The sequence below is a fragment of the Trachymyrmex septentrionalis genome, unplaced genomic scaffold (genome assembly GCF_001594115.1).
Source record: "Trachymyrmex septentrionalis isolate Tsep2-gDNA-1 unplaced genomic scaffold, Tsep1.0 scaffold53, whole genome shotgun sequence".
Classification (NCBI taxonomy): Eukaryota; Metazoa; Arthropoda; class Insecta; order Hymenoptera; family Formicidae; genus Trachymyrmex; species Trachymyrmex septentrionalis.
The window spans coordinates 1,103,569-1,120,750 of NW_017305705.1; the positions used below are offsets into that span (position 1 = coordinate 1,103,569).

At 31.8% G+C, this 17,182-nt stretch overlaps 5 protein-coding genes across 6 annotated transcripts; 3 read left to right on the forward strand and 2 right to left on the reverse strand.

The window, feature by feature from the left end:
• The first annotated feature begins 180 nt into the window (after window positions 1-180).
• Window positions 181-2,565, forward strand: LOC108751939 (eukaryotic translation initiation factor 6). The gene is made up of 6 exons (XM_018492435.1): window positions 181-467; window positions 836-921; window positions 1,501-1,676; window positions 1,775-1,951; window positions 2,010-2,191; window positions 2,271-2,565. The coding sequence occupies exons 1-6, from the start codon at window positions 355-357 to the stop codon at window positions 2,284-2,286; spliced, it is 750 nt and encodes a 249-aa protein (XP_018347937.1). The 5' UTR covers window positions 181-354; the 3' UTR covers window positions 2,287-2,565.
• A 258-nt stretch (window positions 2,566-2,823) lies between these two features.
• LOC108752037 lies at window positions 2,824-7,027 on the reverse strand. 2 transcript variants are annotated; one of them, XM_018492624.1, is made up of 10 exons: window positions 6,475-7,027; window positions 5,467-6,349; window positions 5,138-5,389; window positions 4,803-5,076; window positions 4,539-4,720; window positions 4,218-4,361; window positions 3,754-3,997; window positions 3,510-3,652; window positions 3,272-3,407; window positions 2,824-3,153 (listed from the first exon to the last, which is right to left on the reverse strand). In XM_018492624.1, the coding sequence occupies exons 2-10, from the start codon at window positions 6,346-6,348 to the stop codon at window positions 2,972-2,974; spliced, it is 2,439 nt and encodes an 812-aa protein (XP_018348126.1). In that variant the 5' UTR covers window position 6,349; window positions 6,475-7,027; the 3' UTR covers window positions 2,824-2,971. The 2 variants fall into 2 exon arrangements, with proteins under 2 accessions (XP_018348126.1, XP_018348125.1); XM_018492623.1 differs by having other exon boundaries at window positions 4,443-4,720.
• A 988-nt stretch (window positions 7,028-8,015) lies between these two features.
• LOC108752039 (TM2 domain-containing protein almondex) lies at window positions 8,016-10,344 on the forward strand. The gene is made up of 6 exons (XM_018492626.1): window positions 8,016-8,248; window positions 8,660-8,727; window positions 9,063-9,206; window positions 9,329-9,450; window positions 9,809-9,952; window positions 10,056-10,344. Exons 1-6 carry the CDS (start codon window positions 8,158-8,160, stop codon window positions 10,189-10,191), a joined length of 705 nt encoding a protein of 234 aa, XP_018348128.1. The 5' UTR covers window positions 8,016-8,157; the 3' UTR covers window positions 10,192-10,344.
• An 848-nt stretch (window positions 10,345-11,192) lies between these two features.
• Window positions 11,193-13,595, forward strand: LOC108752038 (von Willebrand factor A domain-containing protein 9). Its single transcript, XM_018492625.1, has 6 exons — window positions 11,193-11,731; window positions 11,820-12,153; window positions 12,244-12,455; window positions 12,548-12,802; window positions 12,871-13,200; window positions 13,289-13,595. The coding sequence occupies exons 1-6, from the start codon at window positions 11,555-11,557 to the stop codon at window positions 13,511-13,513; spliced, it is 1,533 nt and encodes a 510-aa protein (XP_018348127.1). The 5' UTR covers window positions 11,193-11,554; the 3' UTR covers window positions 13,514-13,595.
• A 160-nt stretch (window positions 13,596-13,755) lies between these two features.
• Window positions 13,756-15,512, reverse strand: LOC108752040 (pyroglutamyl-peptidase 1). The gene is made up of 2 exons (XM_018492627.1): window positions 14,675-15,512; window positions 13,756-14,176 (listed from the first exon to the last, which is right to left on the reverse strand). The coding sequence occupies exons 1-2, from the start codon at window positions 14,891-14,893 to the stop codon at window positions 13,787-13,789; spliced, it is 609 nt and encodes a 202-aa protein (XP_018348129.1). The 5' UTR covers window positions 14,894-15,512; the 3' UTR covers window positions 13,756-13,786.
• Window positions 15,513-17,182: the final 1,670 nt, after the last annotated feature.

The following is a 17,182-nucleotide window of genomic DNA, read 5'->3' on the forward strand; positions in this document are numbered from 1 at the left end:
TTAAAAAATTATTTTGTTATTTATTAATATATATTATAATATGTATATATATTTCTACTATTTGAATTTGCCTGACTTCTGTAGTAATTTTAATTGATTCCGCTATCTTATAAAAAGCATGAAGTGACATGAATACCTGCCATAATTTCTAGGGACTCCAGACAGCGTGCCGCGAGTGTCACCATCTCGTGTTCCATGATGAAATCAAATACCTCGTGTTAATGTGCCCGCGAACGGCACTTGCCAAATTTTCGAGGTTAGCGTTCACGCACGAGCCTAATCTGTACGAACACCGAGAGCGTTCGCACTATATTTCGATCTAAGAACGCCGATGTAAAAGTTTGCAACATTTTCATGGTCATGGCGGTGCGCGTGCAATTCGAGAACAACAATGAGATCGGCGTCTTCTCAAAGTTGACGAATTCCTACTGTTTGGTTGCGATCGGCGGCTCCGAAAACTTTTATAGGTACGTATGACGTCACTTATAATGCAATCGTACGAAATCTGCATTGGCAATTAATCTTTTAATTAATTAATTTTGTTTGTTAATAAAAGCGACAATATTCAGGATGATATTATTAGAATATGCCTATTTTTACATTATAACCTCAAAAATGAATCAAAATAGTATATAATTATACATTATTAAACAAGATAAAATGGAATGATAATAATTATAGTACATATACACTATAATATACTTCAGAATTACACTATAATATGTAATATAAAATATAAACGTTACTATCATTTTGCAGTAATCTATCATTTGATTTTGATATGATTGGACTGTAATTGTTATAATTCTATGATTCATTATTGATATAATTACAGCGTATTTGAGGCAGAATTAGCTGAGACAATTCCAGTTATTCACGCATCAGTAGCAGGATGTCGTATCATAGGTCGACTGTGTGTTGGTAAATATATTAAAATAACTTTTATCGAAGTGACAATAAGTTAACAGTCTTTAATTGAATAATGAATATTAGGATACATTCTGAAATATATTGATAATATTGAAAAGCTATATGTAACATGAACTTTGATTTTTATTACTGTTATTGTAGAACTTACCAATAGTATGGCATAAAAACAAATCGAAGCATCCGATAATACATAAAAAACTTTCTTGAAAATCTTAAAATTTTTTTTAGTCATTGTCTACTTATTATCTAATAAATATATATACATAAAAATTATATATTATCTAAATAATTAGGTAACATGTAACAATTAAAATAGTATACAATTAAAAAAAAATTTCTTATGTATAGTTTGTTGCTATTCTTGCCAATTTAAATACTTTTTATTTATAATATTTTTAACATCAACGTAGTGAAAGATGCCAACTCTGCATGCACTTATTTTTTCTTAGAAAAAAGTCAATCTCGTAAAAAAATCGAATGTTTTTAAAAGTCATAATTTTTTCTTACCTATATGTTATCTGTGTGTATATATATACATATTGCTCACAAATATTTATCTTTATAATATAGCGAACAAGAATGGATTATTAGTACCAAATACAACAACAGATACAGAATTACAACACATTCGGAATTCTTTACCAGATAATGTAAAGGTACAGAGAGTGGAAGAGAGACTCTCTGCTCTAGGCAATGTTATAGCATGTAATGATTATGTTGCCTTAGTTCATCCAGATCTGGATAAGGTAAATTTTTTATGTATCTCCTATTGGATTAAGAAATTTGTACAGAAGTATACTTTAATGGCTCTAATTTTGTATTTTGTATTTTTTTTTAATTGAAGGAAACTGAAGAAATTTTAGCTGATACTCTGAATGTGGAAGTATTTAGACAAACTATTGCAAGTAATGTTCTTGTTGGTTCGTATTCCATTTTATCCAACCAAGGTGGTTTGGTGCATCCGAATATGCCTATTCAAGAGCAAGACGAGTTGTCTTCTCTTCTGCAAGTGCCACTTGCGGTAAGTCAAACAAAGATTCTGTGATTTTCTATTTTTGTAAACAATAATTGTATTTTAGACCGGAACAGTGAACAGGGGCAGCAACGTAATCGCTGCCGGTATGGTCGTAAATGATTGGGCTGCTTTTTGTGGCATGGACACAACTTCGACAGAAATCGCTCGTATCGAGAGCGTTTTCAAGCTTAACGAAGCTAATCCCGCTCCTATTACATCGAGTATGCGTGCACCTTTTATAGAAAGGTAAGACTAAAAAGAAAACAGATATAGCATATGATTATATTAACAATTCCTTGTATAACAAGAATTCTTATTGTTTTAGTATGTCGGACTTATAAAAGAAAGGACCTCTTTAAAATACTGGAAAAAGTATGTTGGACTATACATTATCTATGTGTACATAAAATATTTATGGCTTTATCAGCACAACATTATTCTTTCGTCAACATATCTATGACAAACACTTCTTCGTGATTCCGACATAAGATAATACGTGTAATAAGATTACTCTATATTAAAATTTATACAAAATACAATGTTCGTTTTTGTTCACACATTTGATTAACAGGATATATTGTTGTAAGATAAACTTGCAATCACTGACATGCATTCTTAAAGAAAAAAACCAATAAATATAAATGAAGAAAAATAAACAATGGAAAATCAAATTACTTATATCACTCATCTCGTATTCTGTTCATATAAATAATATCTATAATGAACATTGTCAAGGTAAGTTTACTTTTGACTACAAGCTATATACTATAAAGTATATTATATCTCTGTAGTTTAATAATTGAACATTACTATGTATAAAACAGAAATATTCTATTAAAATATTTTAATCAATATTCTTTTTGAATACAAACGCGTTTGATGTCAAAAATGTAAATTATATCCATCCTGTTGGTTTAAATAATAAATGAACTATTAATAAGAACATTGTGTGTGAGCTGGCTTGCTAATAAAATTTGTTATAAACCAAATGGACCAGTCTGATTTGTTAATTTTTGATCGATGAGACTAGAGCAGTGGTAGTTGTTCTGCATGTAACAATTCGGTGGCTGCGGCGGAATCAGCACACATGACCAATGTAATGCCTGCTGGATAAGATGTCGGAATGCGAATGTGAGTCGCACCAGTAGTCGTGCTATTAGATTGTTGCCTTTGGCTCATTGATTCTCGTACCATATTTACAACTTGCCCTGTACCACGAATATATGTTTCAGTAAAATTATTGTAAGTAAAAAACCTACTTAAAAAATATGTGTACATATAATAAAATAAAATAAATTACATATAATATATATATATATAACATACCAAGGACATTAAGTTTTCGCCACTTTTGATCCATTGTCGCAAGCGGCGTTAAATCTGTATTTTCATTCCAATGCGCTAGAACGTCTGTTTTTCTTATTAATAAAATACTAGGGCTAACTAATTGATGCCATACGAGCTAAAAATTACAAAAATAAAGTTATGATTAAATTAGTTCCACAATAATTATATTCAGACATGATAATTTGTATTATTAATTTTGTATATCGATCATACAAACCTGTTCAGGCAAACATTCTAAAGGGTTTGTTAAGTATATACCAGCTTGTCCTACACCGAATATCATTTGATGATGCCATGCGTCCGGTATATCACAACCTTCTCCGCAATGTTGTAAATTCAATGTTGCGATTGGTGCCGCACCTAAAATGTGAAAATATAATATTTTACATACATTATACATTTCGATAATATATATTTTCACTTAACTATATCTGTATATAACACATTCTTTAATCTCTCACCTCTGGAAATCCAATAATGCAACCAATGGGATAATGAAACCTTTCTTTCGGGATAAAATGCGAAAAATTTTGTTACAACTGCACCATGCGTGGACAGAGTGATCCCTCGTGCTATGTCTTTATGAGTTGCTCCTGCCACTGAACGACTGACGAGATACCTTGGTAACGGTACACCCAATTCCCTCAATTTTGTATTTACACCTTTAACTAATACTTCCAGCGAAAATGATACATTTAAGGCCAACTAAAAATAGATGATTTATATATGAACAGATTCGATCAAACTACTACAAAAAAATTTGCAAGTTTCGTCATTGTTATATATTTATGATTATGATCCACTTGATATTACAATTTGAAGCATTTTTTGGTCAATTAGTAGAATTCTCTTTTTTCTAATTAATCAAATATTTCAAAGCATTTGCAATGTTAAGAGGACCGTATACTATCTACTTGAATATTACCAAAGCATTAATTGCGGATGTAGCACCACAGGCGGAGGTACCAATTTGCGTAACTTGCTTCATCGTGGCTTCTTGCTCGCTCCACAGCATTACTTTTTCAACTGGTGGCAACCCATCTAACCGTTCGTTACATAATTCATTTTCCTGTTCAAATGTAGTTTAAAATTTAATAAGACATAGTTTGTTCAACATGATTTAAATCTGTTTAATAGTAAATATATTAACCAGATTGGAATCACCACTTTGATTAAAGGCAGCATGCTTATTGAGCATTAGTTTCTTAGCCATTATTCGATGATAAAGCGTAGAAATGAGATTAACCTTCCTGGCATTTAAATTGGAATTGTCCGGGAGAGATGCTGTTGAGGACTCAACCCATAATTCGGAATCCGAATCTCTATTATCACCAGGCGATATAAGATCACCACTTGTGTTATGATAACCATATGATTCACGTACTGGACAACCTGTATTACGATAAAGTGTCGCGCTATCCCATCTTCCTGTAATTTCGTATAACGTGAAATACCTTGTATAATAAGATTAGAATTTGAATTGTTAGAATAGTCATAGTCGTGAAATTACCAGTTCCAGTGCTAGTACTAGGCATCCATGGAGCTGAATAAGTTGACTTTGCACTTTGTTCTACTATACATTGATTGCTTGTGCATTGTTGGAAAGTAGTATGATTAACATGCTGTGTAGTTTGTTTTGAAGTCTGCGGCATCGATATCAATCCCTGTCTAGACACGACTTTACCACTACTCAGATCATTTAGTACTGGATCTTGTTCTACATTATCTAATGCTATATTTTGTATATCTTCATTTATGGAGGCCAGATCACTATCTCCAGTATCCTTTAAGGGCAGAAGAAATATTATAATCTGACTCGATTTCATAATACAGCTAATATCTTACCTGCTCGCAAGAAGGTCCAGGATCAAAATCCATTTCCAAGTAATCCATCTCTGGACTCGACCTACCACTATGGTTCTGTCCCTCTGCTTCCTGATTTGCTGCATGGTCCTGATTCAATTCTTCTTGTCGATCTAAAGGAATCACATCGTTGTTTCCCTTATAAGTATAGAAACAATAGTCTTCTCCATCAGACATATCTCCTTCATTTCCAGAACTAGAATCCATTCGTTCTATCTGTTCTCTTTGTGAAGTCTAAAAAAGCAAGAAAACTATAAATTCTGTGAAAAGTATAAACATTCAATTAGAAGAATCAGTATGTGAAAACATACTCTCTGCAATCCACTGGGTCCAGGAACTTCTCTACTACCATTGATATTAGGTCTCAAAAAAGAGCAAGTTCCTTGACTCGTCGAACCTATACTACCACCTATATTATTTAATACACGTTTAGATCCATAGGACTTTGATGTCCAGCAACAGTCTGCTTCTGGACTAGAATCTGAACTGCAGGAAACCTTAGAAGGACATTTCTCTATGGCAGATGCATAATCCACATTATTCTTCATATCCATGTCATCGTTTGATTTAATCGTTGATAAATTAGGAGATATTACTGATACATTTAACGTAGATACACTTGAATGTAACATAGCACTGGTAGTTGCAGTAGAATTAAGAACTGCTGGCCCTAAGTTATGATTGTGGTGTATATTTGCTTGAGTGGAAGATAGATTCAAGTGCATCTGGGGTTTAGGCAGATTCAACGAGCTTGCATTCAAGACAGTCTTATGCTTCAATTGACAATTAACAGTATTGGTGTTTACAGTCTGAGACTTGATATTAGCGGTCGCGTTTGTAAATATGGAAGATATATTCGCATCTTGACAAACGTTCTGCTCCAAAAAATTGGCACTATCAGACACAGGGGTTTGTATGGAGTTTGTCCCATTGGAAAGCACAACGGAGGTTTTGGGTGGCAGCACGAGCTTAATGTTACTCTCGCCACTATTGTTATTCAGCCTCAACTGTTCCTCGGCTCCGTTTTCCAGCTGTACCTTGGATGTTCTAGCATCTTGGTCCACAGACTGATTGTCATTTTTCAGACCGACGTCCAATCTGACCTCCGCTTTACCCTGGCTGTTTCCATCGTTCCCTTCTGGATTCATATTATCGTCAACGACGAGACTGACAGCGATGGTATTACACGGCATCCTATAAACCAAAATACACACGTAACAAGGATATAACAAAGACACCAGAGGATACTTTTCCTCGACAAGAAAAAAATCAGATTCCCCATTTATTTGACGACTCTGTTATCGCGGAATCCCGCTTACCATGTGCTGCGACACGAGATCACCCGTTATAGATCGGGTAACGACACAGGGGATTCGATCTTCGAAAGATACGATTCTGTTGTGTGGTTAGGCGGGGATCACGTCGCTTCGTTCCGGCCGGAACTGCCGAACGCAGAACAGGACTTGCGCGATCCCGCGAAAGGGATACTGTGCCTCGCGCGCGTTTTGTCTCGCAAAAAAAAAAAGGGACACTCTTTTGTCAGGCGAAACTGCCGAAACACCTCACTAACATTCTAACAACGTCTCACAGTGGTACCGGAAGTCAGCTGATTGTTGGAAACGAGCATACACGCGAGACTCCATCGCATTGCACCGCATCGCTTATGCCGCCTTTCGTTTTTTACTCGTTATATCCCCTGTTTTTTTCTTTGTATTTGCTGACACAATTGCCTTAAAGACGATCCCTTGTCAAAATTATGACAAAACACGTATTCATATATTACATCATGCATATGCTGAACATATATTGTCGGTTTCAATCGCGTGACGCAGCGTGCATTTTCGGTACACTCGGTATCGTTAATGCTTCCGACATTCCGGTTCCGGTTTGAATTATTATCGAAAAAAAAATGTGGAAAACGCGAGTTTTTCGATGAGAGAGGGAACCAAGTCGAGTGTGAAAAATTGGCGTAGAATCTCTGATTGGCTGCTCCATATTGTTTCTCCTCAATTATCAGTGTAAAGATTTTTTGTGTTAAATTTATTTAACATATTACACGATCCATTTAAACTTTTGTATTAATTTAACATAAAGATCGTTCTTCTTATAGATAAATGTAAAATTTTGTTTACTATGCACTAATAAAAAAAAATAGCGAAAAAAGATTGCAATGCAATGAAAGCGAATATCGTTTTTAACAAATATGTTAAAAATTAACACAAATATATGTAAAAAAAACATTTAAAAAATGTAATACTGACATAATTTGTAAGCAAACTATGAAAGTATATTTTTTCAGTAAAACTAATATTTATGTTAAATTAACATGTATTTTATTCATTCATTTTAGAATTTAAAATACATGTTTTAAAATACATTTATATTTTTGTTGTTTTTTACTTATAATTTGTATTATTTTGATATTAAATGCTGAATATTAATTTAAAATAATTTTATTAATAATTTAAATAAAAAGTAGCCACATTATAGACCTGTTTCTCTCTTTCTATTACTTTAATTTTTTGTGTATTTATAGTCATCTTTTATCTTTTTCTATCTAATGTGAAAAGAAAAAAAAAGATGAATCATACAAGAAGTTTCCTGAACTATGGAAAAAAAAACAGGTCTTTATTAAATTAACACTCAAATGTGTTAAAATTTTAACAATTAAAGACCATCTCTAATACATAAATATAAAATATTTTTCATTATATACTAATGAAAAAAAATAACTAAAAAAGTTTGCATTTAACCAATGAGGGCGAATAATCGTGACACGTCTGGATTAAATTAGAGCTGCTTACAGCTGTCGAACGTGTGTGAAAAATGTCTAATGTGACTAATGGCGCCAAGTGTATGTAGCGTGTATTGGTGTGTATAATATTCGACGGGACGCTGTGCCGTGCTTCTCTTTCATGTGCCTGGATAATAAAGTCAGGACTTGAAACGTCGAATCCGCGAATCAAGCATCCGACGACTGGTGAGAGGAATTCTCGCGCAGAATGAATGTCGTTCGGATTAATTCAAAGAACGTGATATTCCTTTTCATGGCACTTCTGTCAACCTCCGTTCAGGAGGCTCGCATGGATTACGGTGAGTGAATTTGCTCTCTAATGACTAATTTAGGAACTGGCAAAAAAAATTTGTTCATATGAAATTGTTTATGAGATCTGGCTTTTTATTATCTAGTTAATATATGGTTCAGACTTAACCTCACTTAGCTCAATAATAATATAAAAAAATTTTTCTAGCTATTGTTAATAGTTTTGTATTAATAATTTCAAAGTCATTCACTACAAAACCATCAGTTTAGTGATTAACTAAAGACAGAAAAATACAATTTTACATTATCATTAGATTAAGCCTAATCACAAGTTAATCAGCAAATGAAAAATTGGACCTAAATGTCAGTATTAAAGGTGAAGTTATTTGTATTAATATTGAAGCGTTGAAGTATTTGATTCCTTTTTTACATGCATTTATAATTTGATTCAATTGTTGCAGGCACTGCAACCAGCTATGCTCTGAAAGAAGCTAATGTAAACTCAACACCAGCCTATAGCAGCAAAAAGGTAAGATTCTTTTAATTCATTACTAGAACAGTAGATCCTGGTATATCTTCTTAATTTTTAAATAACATAACAATTTGAAATAATTTTATGTTTTACAATCTTATTTTTCATAGTTTTGTTCTATTCATGTAGACTAATTATTGTATATGCTAAGTTCAAGTGTGGCAATTCTTAAAGAAAATCAAATTAATAAGAAAAAAACTTTTGTGAGTTTCCAAGAGTTTCTTATATTCTTTTAGCATCACAAAAAAATATGTATTCCTATTATGGGTTAAATCTAAGTAATAACTCTATGTTATAATAGTTGAGAGTACAAATTGCAGTGTAAATTGCAGGAGGAAATGGCTAGTCTGTGTCCGAGCGGGATACCTTGCGTAGAATTAAGTGGAGAATGCTTGAAGTGCAACTTAAATTACAGTTGCAGATATGGAGCAATGTATGAGGCAAATTGTTCCGTGATGGAACATGTCGATTGTATAGTACGTAAAACTTGTGAAGAGAGAATTATGTTTTTTTCCACCTTGAAATTAAAAATTTTTTAATATATTAAATCGCATGTTTCGAGATATAATTAAATTGGATGTTTTGTTTATTATAACAGGGAGAACAGACTTTCACGAAGAAATACATGTGCCGTTACTGTTATCAAACCGACCACTGGGAGCATCAGTGCCATCAGAAAAATTCCTGTAGCTCAGTAGCGTCTCCTCAGCAGTATTATAGGTAATATAACATTATATATATATATATATATATAGTTTTTGTATATATTTATATACCTTATCAGTGACTTTAAATATACATTTTTTGTGAATTCTGATAGATAAATTTAATCTGTAAAGAATAAATAAAATACAACCTGATTTCTATCATAAACTCATTTTTAATGCTTTTGAAAGTATACAAAAATTTTTTCAGATTTTTGTACAGTATGAAACAATAAAAAAATCTGCATTGTAATTTGAAGATTCAGGTTACGAAACAAAGGATGAAAATTTCACATTGTCAACAGAAGAAGATGCGCGCGCGCGTGTGTATATAATAATATTATAATATTAACATTCTAATATTTTTGATGCAGAACAAATTGTACAGTAAACAATGACATACTGTGTCTGGGCAGACGGAAGTTTATGAAGAACTTACCTTGTAACTGGACAGTTGGATATCGTTGGTCTACCGCTTTGATCTTAAGCATTACTCTTGGAGGATTTGGTGCAGATAGGTACTTTATGATACACTAAAATATTGAATATTTAGCATACTATTTGAAATATAGACAATCGATTAAGTATGAATTTCAAATAAAATTCTTATATGAATTGTAGGTTTTACTTGGGACACTGGCAAGAAGGTATTGGTAAGCTTTTTAGTTTTGGTGGACTAGGTGTGTGGACTTTAATCGACGTAATATTAATCTCTATGAGATATTTAGGCCCCGCTGATGGCTCTTTGTATATTTAGATTATTTATGAATTTTGTAAATATCGATATCAGAAGATCTAAGTCTTATTTTTTACTATAATTTATGGTAGTCGTTAAGAATGTGTTATATTTGTTGAACTAGGTACAAATTAATGTGATATATGTATATACATAAATGCGAGCAAGTCTTTTATAAAAATGAAGTTTACATTTGTTTAGCCATAGACAATAACTGTCAACATTTTCACATAGATTTAGCGTTGTTTCATTAATGTTTAATATAATCTCTGTATAAAATTCTTAGAAGAGAAGAAAGCAAATGTAAAATGTTGGTTTTTGTAGAAAATTATAAAAATATATATGGAATAATTATATGCAATATTTTTTCTGTTAATAAAAAATATGTATTTATAGATCATAACAAATGTTATAAAAAATATGTATGTTAATAAAAAATATGTATCTATAGATCATAACAAATTCTAATTTAATTTTTATTATTTAAAAGAAAATGAAATTAAATTATGATATTTTCGATTCTTATATTTAAGACTCTTAAGTATATTCAAAATGTCACGAACCAATCGAAGGGTCATATTAGCATTTTAAGACTACTTAAAACGATCTTATAATAAGAATGGACTATGCATACTAGTCTTAGAGATAAAGTACTTCAATACAAGATCTTTTATGTTGAAGATCGTTCAGAATAGATTAGAGAATTTGAAACATTTGTAAATTTAACATAAGCAGTAGCAAATATAAAATGTAGATTTGCTTACTGTGTACTCTAAAATTTTTAGAGTAAGTCTTATCTTATATGCCCTTCTTTTTCAAGACTGGTTCAATTTTCACTCTTTAGTACGAGATTCCATTCTAAAGAATTTATAGAGTATTATTCTATCCTTGTTACTCATTATCTATTAAACAAGGATAAAGTAATATATATTATGCTCAAATTTGTTCAATATGTATTTTACGGAACCGAACTAAATCAGCCACTAGAGGACTGTTAGCCCTGGCTGTTAGGCTATGTTAGGTTTGTGGTTAGAAGCATCAGAGTTTGTGTTTAAGAGTGTATCGGTGTATATGTAGATACACCTGTGGTCGGTATATGATAACATTATTAATCTAAGAAATACATTAGTATGACAGAAGCATTGTTAAGAAAATTTTTTAATATTTATTAACTTGAGACGAGCAACTGTTCTTTGCGAGGAAACAGACATCAATATACAGGAAAATTTAATACGTGGCTTTCTACATAACCTACGTTTATTAATACGCTATTCAAAGAAGTTTATACAGATTCAGAAAAAAAAGTTGTACACGGTTAATAAATATATTATGGGATTTAAGTATCTGTAGTCTTTAATCACGCTGATTTTATTCGGGCGTCAAAATGCCTACGGTAATAGCGTTGGACGTCTCTCTCTCAATGAGGAGACGTGGATCTATGATTGGGAATGAATATTCGCCAAATTATGAATCATTGACGCGGCATCAATTAGCGCTGCATGGCATAAACACTCTGTTACACTACTTACAAGTTAATTCAAAGTTAGAATTTGTGTCAGTGGTAAGAACAGACTAATATGATGTCAGATAACATATTTATTATAATAGGTATATTAATACATGTAAACTTAATAAATTTCAAATTTCAGATTGCATTTTCATCATTGTACGAAGTAATTTGCCCTTTTACTCGCGATTATGAGGGCATACGCAGCAAGTTACGAATTATCGATGAGTGTGACAAGACGTTTATTGAAGGAGCATTACATGGAGTTAATAATGTAATTATGGCGGAATGGGGTAATGCCACGGCTTGCCAAGTGATATTAATTACAGATGGCAATCCTGGCATAGGACCGATGTCTTTAGGCAATTCTTTAAATTCTTTAAATTCTTTAAATGTCACACAAGACGTAAATCCCTTTCCCCTACCTTTTCCATATCCAGGAAAATTAAGTATAGTTTGCATTGCATCGCAGCAAGGTGAGTTGAAACGCGAAAAAATATTTCTATTCATTTTTCATATTTAAATATATCTTATATTTAAATATATCGCTTATATCATGTTTGCAGATCCTAGTTTACAGACCGGTTTACCTCTCTATCAGCGTTTAGCTGACCTAGCTGGTGGTGACAGCATTGTATTAGTTCCTGAATCACCACTCAGCAAACATTCCATCATGACTTGCTTCCAAAAGCTAGCGGAAGCAAATTATGTTTCTTTCCAAGGATACTTAAAGTGTGGCCATTTAGGCTCCCGTATTTTATTATCACCAGCCCCTATGGTAATGACACTAATAACAAACATTACGAAAGCATATGCTACATTACATATTAGATTAAACAATTATATAGACATGTGTTATATATGTTTCAGCCTTATACAAAGAAGACAGATTTCGAATTAGCTCCAGGCTTGGCAATATCAAAAACTATAGAAATATGTGGATTTATATCTGTAGGAGATGTTGGTAGCCCAAGTTCCATTTCTAGACATTTAGTATTGCCATTGACAACAGAGAAAAATTCAAGCATGCAGGGCATATCGTTAGAAGAGGAGTCGGATACCGATGAAAATGAAGATGAAGGAAAAATGCCATCTTTTTGTGTGTTGCTTCATGGAGCATTAAAGGTAATGTCTTACTAGGAATCTAAAAATTATTTGAATGTGATTAAATCGATAATTGATATATTTTGCAGGTAGAAAACATGGCAGCCCTTTGTATGTTGAATAACGAATGGTATGGATTTATATATTCTTGGGCGGATACAAAGAAGAAATCAAACTTAATGCTAACAGTGTTAGAACCGGGATCTGACGTTGTACCGTGGTTAGGCAATTTTAGTAATTTGGGTCCGTTAGATACAGTTAAAAGTTCTCCAGTTAGTTTTCCAGTTAGACCAACTGAAAAGAGAAGCTATACACAAAATGCTCCTTCATGGATTCGCCAAGTTGGCTTGCAGTCTGATATTCAAAAAATATTAAGACATGCGAGAAAATTACCCGACAAGACACAAAACTTTTACAAGGTAAATTAGATTGATCAAAAGAATAAAGCAATTATATATGATTTAAATGATAAAATTTTTATGAAATGATTATTTTTTACGCATACAGGAGGTAAATAGATTACGACGTGCAGCAGCATCTATAGGATTTATCGAATTATTAGAAGGATTAGCGTGCATTTTAGAGCGAGAATGCACATTGCTACCACCGAATCTAAATCCTGACTGCACTATCCAAATGGGGCATGTTGCATCGATGATCAGAAAGCCAGAATTTCATGAACTTAGATACAATATTCCACCCGCACGAACGAAATTTCAACCTGGATCATAAATTGCAATGCACAGTAATTTGAATGTTACTATATTTATATCAAGGCTGGACATTCATACAGCAAAAATAAAATTTGTATTTGTTATAATCTATATCCCATATTAATATCACATTACATCATTTATATTAAGTACTTCTATGTTCTTAACCTTTTTTGTTTTTTTTAGATGTATTATGTCATATATATATATATATATAAGAAAATGTATATAGACCTTAAACATACACTATCATTCCTTATTATTAATCACTTAACAGCTTAGATTAAAAATGTTAACTCAATTCCAAATTTCTTATTAAGTAACACAAAATTTCATATAAACCGTTCGCAGTTTGTTTACTAGGATATTTGTCAAAATCTGGAACGTGCACAAACAGAGTCTTTGTTGGCTCAATACAGAGTGATTGATAAAATATATATTCACACAGATATCTGCCAGCATTGTCCGACAGACAAGATTTGCATCCGCTTCTTTTGAAGCTTTCATTCACATTATTGCAAAGTTCTCTAACATCTATCTCAGTTTTCAAAACTTTACACTCGACATCTGTTTCATCAGGGCATTTATTATATATATCGAATCTGTTGTAGCCATTGCTGTAAGCATGTTGCTCTATCGTTAAAGATTTAGCTTCATGTGATACACCCACATGTAGGACAATCTAAAACAATAGAAATAATAAATATTAATTAAAATATAAAATTTGCAATACAATCAATGAGAAAGAAAAAATCAACGGTCAATAACGAACCAAAATTGATTATTATAAAATAATATTAATAAAATTGATTCATTAATAAAAATATAAAAATGTTTTTTTTTTTTTATTCTATTATAAATCTTCAATAGTTTTTCCCTTAATTTAACGTATTGACAAATCTATTTAATAAAAACAGGACAATGCGATATAAACTGAGATAGCATTTTTCGTACAAAACAAATAAAAAATATTAATGACATTAAATGTTAAATTGAACGGGGAAAATTAATGAAAATTTCATAATAGATTCGAAACGTTTTCATATTTTTATTAACACATGAATTTTACTAATATTTTATAACAATCAATTTTTGCTCGTTTGGCCTTCTCTTTTTTATTGAAATAATAAATATTTATTGAGAAATTGTATACCTACATTACGTGTGTGACACTACTTACCGAAGGATTGTGTTTCTTCCAGAGCTGAGGAATATGATCAGATACGTAATTGTACGAAACTGGAATTTTTTCAACAACCAATTTAACGTCGGAAAATTCCACAGAATTCTTCCACAGTTCCTGCAATTCCTTCACCGCCTCCCAGCTGGCGTTCACTGTGTGTGTACTGAATGGACCAAATCCAGTCACTAGGATTGTACATTTGGCATTGACGTCCATTTTATAAATGCAATATTCAATAATCTCGATGTTCGAATCTACTCTGGTTAACTTGAAGATTCAGATTTATTTATAAGATGCTTATGAATGATTTCTCGGAGCACTATCGCGTAGTGTTCCTATAATAATGTATCATTACAGGTATACTACTACGCGTGACTGACACCGCCTTAGAGATTCGCAAATGATAACGCGAATCACATTGAGCGTGTTTGCTCAACGTTCGCGATATAATTGACATCGCTAGAAAGTTTCGCTCGAACATTTATTGCATACTAGTAAATTTATAAATCTATAAATATCGCATATGGGATGCATATCAAACAACGTCCAACGATTCGTCTCTGTCATATTTTACGATTTAGACTAGAGTCTATATCATATATATTTGTAAAAATGATTAAATGTCGAGAAAACGGGGGAAGAAAAATATTGCATTCTAGGGTGCGTTCAGGAATTGCGCCCAGATAATTCTAATGTACTCTTTTATTATAGTATACGTAATATAGTATAACGTAAATTAGCCTGGGTTATCCGAGCGTAATTCCTGAACGCATCCCTGTGTAATCAAATACTCGCTTTGGTGCAACATCTACAATGTGAAACGAGTAGAAGTACATCCGACGTAAATCCGATTACTGGCATTAATGTATTTATTCATTCTTTCGATTATTTCGAATTTCGACTTCGAGAATCGCATAGCGTTGTTTCTCGATAGATTTAAAACCGCGAAAGTCAAAGTCTGAAAGTGAAATGTCTGCGTGTGAACTGTGAAATATAGACGTTTAAATCGTGATACTATGACTTTTTAAAAATCTATAGAAAGAAAAAGAGAAGTACAATACATAGATTTAAATAAACTGTACACATCTTTATAAAATACGATATCGAAGGATAGAGATATGCATAATCAAATATTTTTTCTATTCTACAATATAGTGGATATTTTTCGACAATTTTTTTCTTTCATATTGAAATCAAGACAAACATATTAATATTCTTCATTAGATATAGATAGAAAAAAATATATATTCATATATGTACACCGTAACAACACTTAAAAATAGATTCCTGAGATCTCAAAGAAATACACAGACACATATATCTCATTACATAAACTAAATCTGTAATTTTAATTAAACAAAATTGATTTCTTAGAAGAGTCTAAAGATAATTATACATAATATACATATGTATACATATATAATTTTACGCAATTATTAAAATTACAGATTCGATTTATGTAATTATATATATATATATATATATATAAAACATGTATACAGGGTATCCGGTAAGTTTTACCAAAGCGCTTGTGTGTAGATAGTACGGACTGATTGTGAGTCGAAAAGTCCTCTAACCTTTTGCAATTTTCGCAATAGTTAACAAGATATTAATACAATGAAAAAATAACGGCAAAATACAAATGAGCGTTAGAAGCCAGCGCTGGATATTATATTACGCAATGCTAACTATACCTATTAATATGTCACAGATTCAATTTTATATATTTCGGTTCACTCTATATATTTGAGCCATCCTCAGCAATAAAAAATTATCGCTTATTGCACTATAAAATCTGTCGAACTGTGTCTCACACAATTGTAGTTCCGACCTCCAATAATGCAGTTGTAGTGGAAATGTGGTGAGAGACAACCATCTTCAACATAGTCTAATGTTGTGCCAACCAGCTCTTTTATAATAATGTGAATTATTATAAAATATTATTTTGTATGCATATTGTTTAGTATATTTTCTTCTTTTTAAATAATTATTCTTTATGAATCTTTAAAATGTGCAATTTTATTGAAAACGTTTAATAAAATAATGTTATTTAAAATTTTTACTTTTTAGAAATACTATCATAAGCTACTTCACGTGCTTAAATTTAGTAATTTTAATTAAAGTGTAAAAACACTTTGATGATCGCGCGTTTACATAAAAGAAATAATTGGATGAAATTATTCGGAGTTAAAGAATATATAATTTTTTTTATACATAACTGAAAGTATAACATGGAAAGTAAAATTATGCATATTTAGTTAGGAGTATGCGTTTCGTATTTACGCTTATATGCTGTAAACATTTCATCCTTATTGTGTGTATCTATCAAATATTAAACAAGAACAAATGATATTTTGTAGCGCTGTACACACCTGATACAGCGCTGTAAGCATCAAACGTACTCTTAAAATGTTGTTCCTCAATATAATTAAAATGTTGATTTAATTAAAAAATGGTTTACAGAAAAGTTACTAATTTTGAGCACTTTTCTATAAACGCAGTGTG

Coding starts and splice junctions, on each gene's coding strand:
- LOC108751939 (XM_018492435.1), top strand. CDS start 355: ATGGTCATGGCGGTGCGCGTGCAATTCGAGAACAACAATGAGATCGGC. Junction 468..835: donor GGCTCCGAAAACTTTTATAG/GTACGTATGACG, acceptor ATATAATTACAG/CGTATTTGAGGCAGAATTAG. Junction 1,677..1,774: donor TTCATCCAGATCTGGATAAG/GTAAATTTTTTA, acceptor TTTTAATTGAAG/GAAACTGAAGAAATTTTAGC.
- LOC108752037 (XM_018492623.1), bottom strand. CDS start 6,348: ATGCCGTGTAATACCATCGCTGTCAGTCTCGTCGTTGACGATAATATG. Junction 4,721..4,802: donor TAGTACTAGCACTGGAACTG/GTAATTTCACGA, acceptor ACGAAATTACAG/GAAGATGGGATAGCGCGACA. Junction 4,362..4,442: donor AAAGTGGTGATTCCAATCTG/GTTAATATATTT, acceptor ACATTTGAACAG/GAAAATGAATTATGTAACGA.
- LOC108752039 (XM_018492626.1), top strand. CDS start 8,158: ATGAATGTCGTTCGGATTAATTCAAAGAACGTGATATTCCTTTTCATG. Junction 8,249..8,659: donor GGAGGCTCGCATGGATTACG/GTGAGTGAATTT, acceptor CAATTGTTGCAG/GCACTGCAACCAGCTATGCT. Junction 9,953..10,055: donor GGAGGATTTGGTGCAGATAG/GTACTTTATGAT, acceptor TATGAATTGTAG/GTTTTACTTGGGACACTGGC.
- LOC108752038 (XM_018492625.1), top strand. CDS start 11,555: ATGCCTACGGTAATAGCGTTGGACGTCTCTCTCTCAATGAGGAGACGT. Junction 12,456..12,547: donor TATTATCACCAGCCCCTATG/GTAATGACACTA, acceptor TATATGTTTCAG/CCTTATACAAAGAAGACAGA. Junction 13,201..13,288: donor AGACACAAAACTTTTACAAG/GTAAATTAGATT, acceptor TTACGCATACAG/GAGGTAAATAGATTACGACG.
- LOC108752040 (XM_018492627.1), bottom strand. CDS start 14,893: ATGGACGTCAATGCCAAATGTACAATCCTAGTGACTGGATTTGGTCCA. Junction 14,177..14,674: donor GGAAGAAACACAATCCTTCG/GTAAGTAGTGTC, acceptor CTATTGTTTTAG/ATTGTCCTACATGTGGGTGT.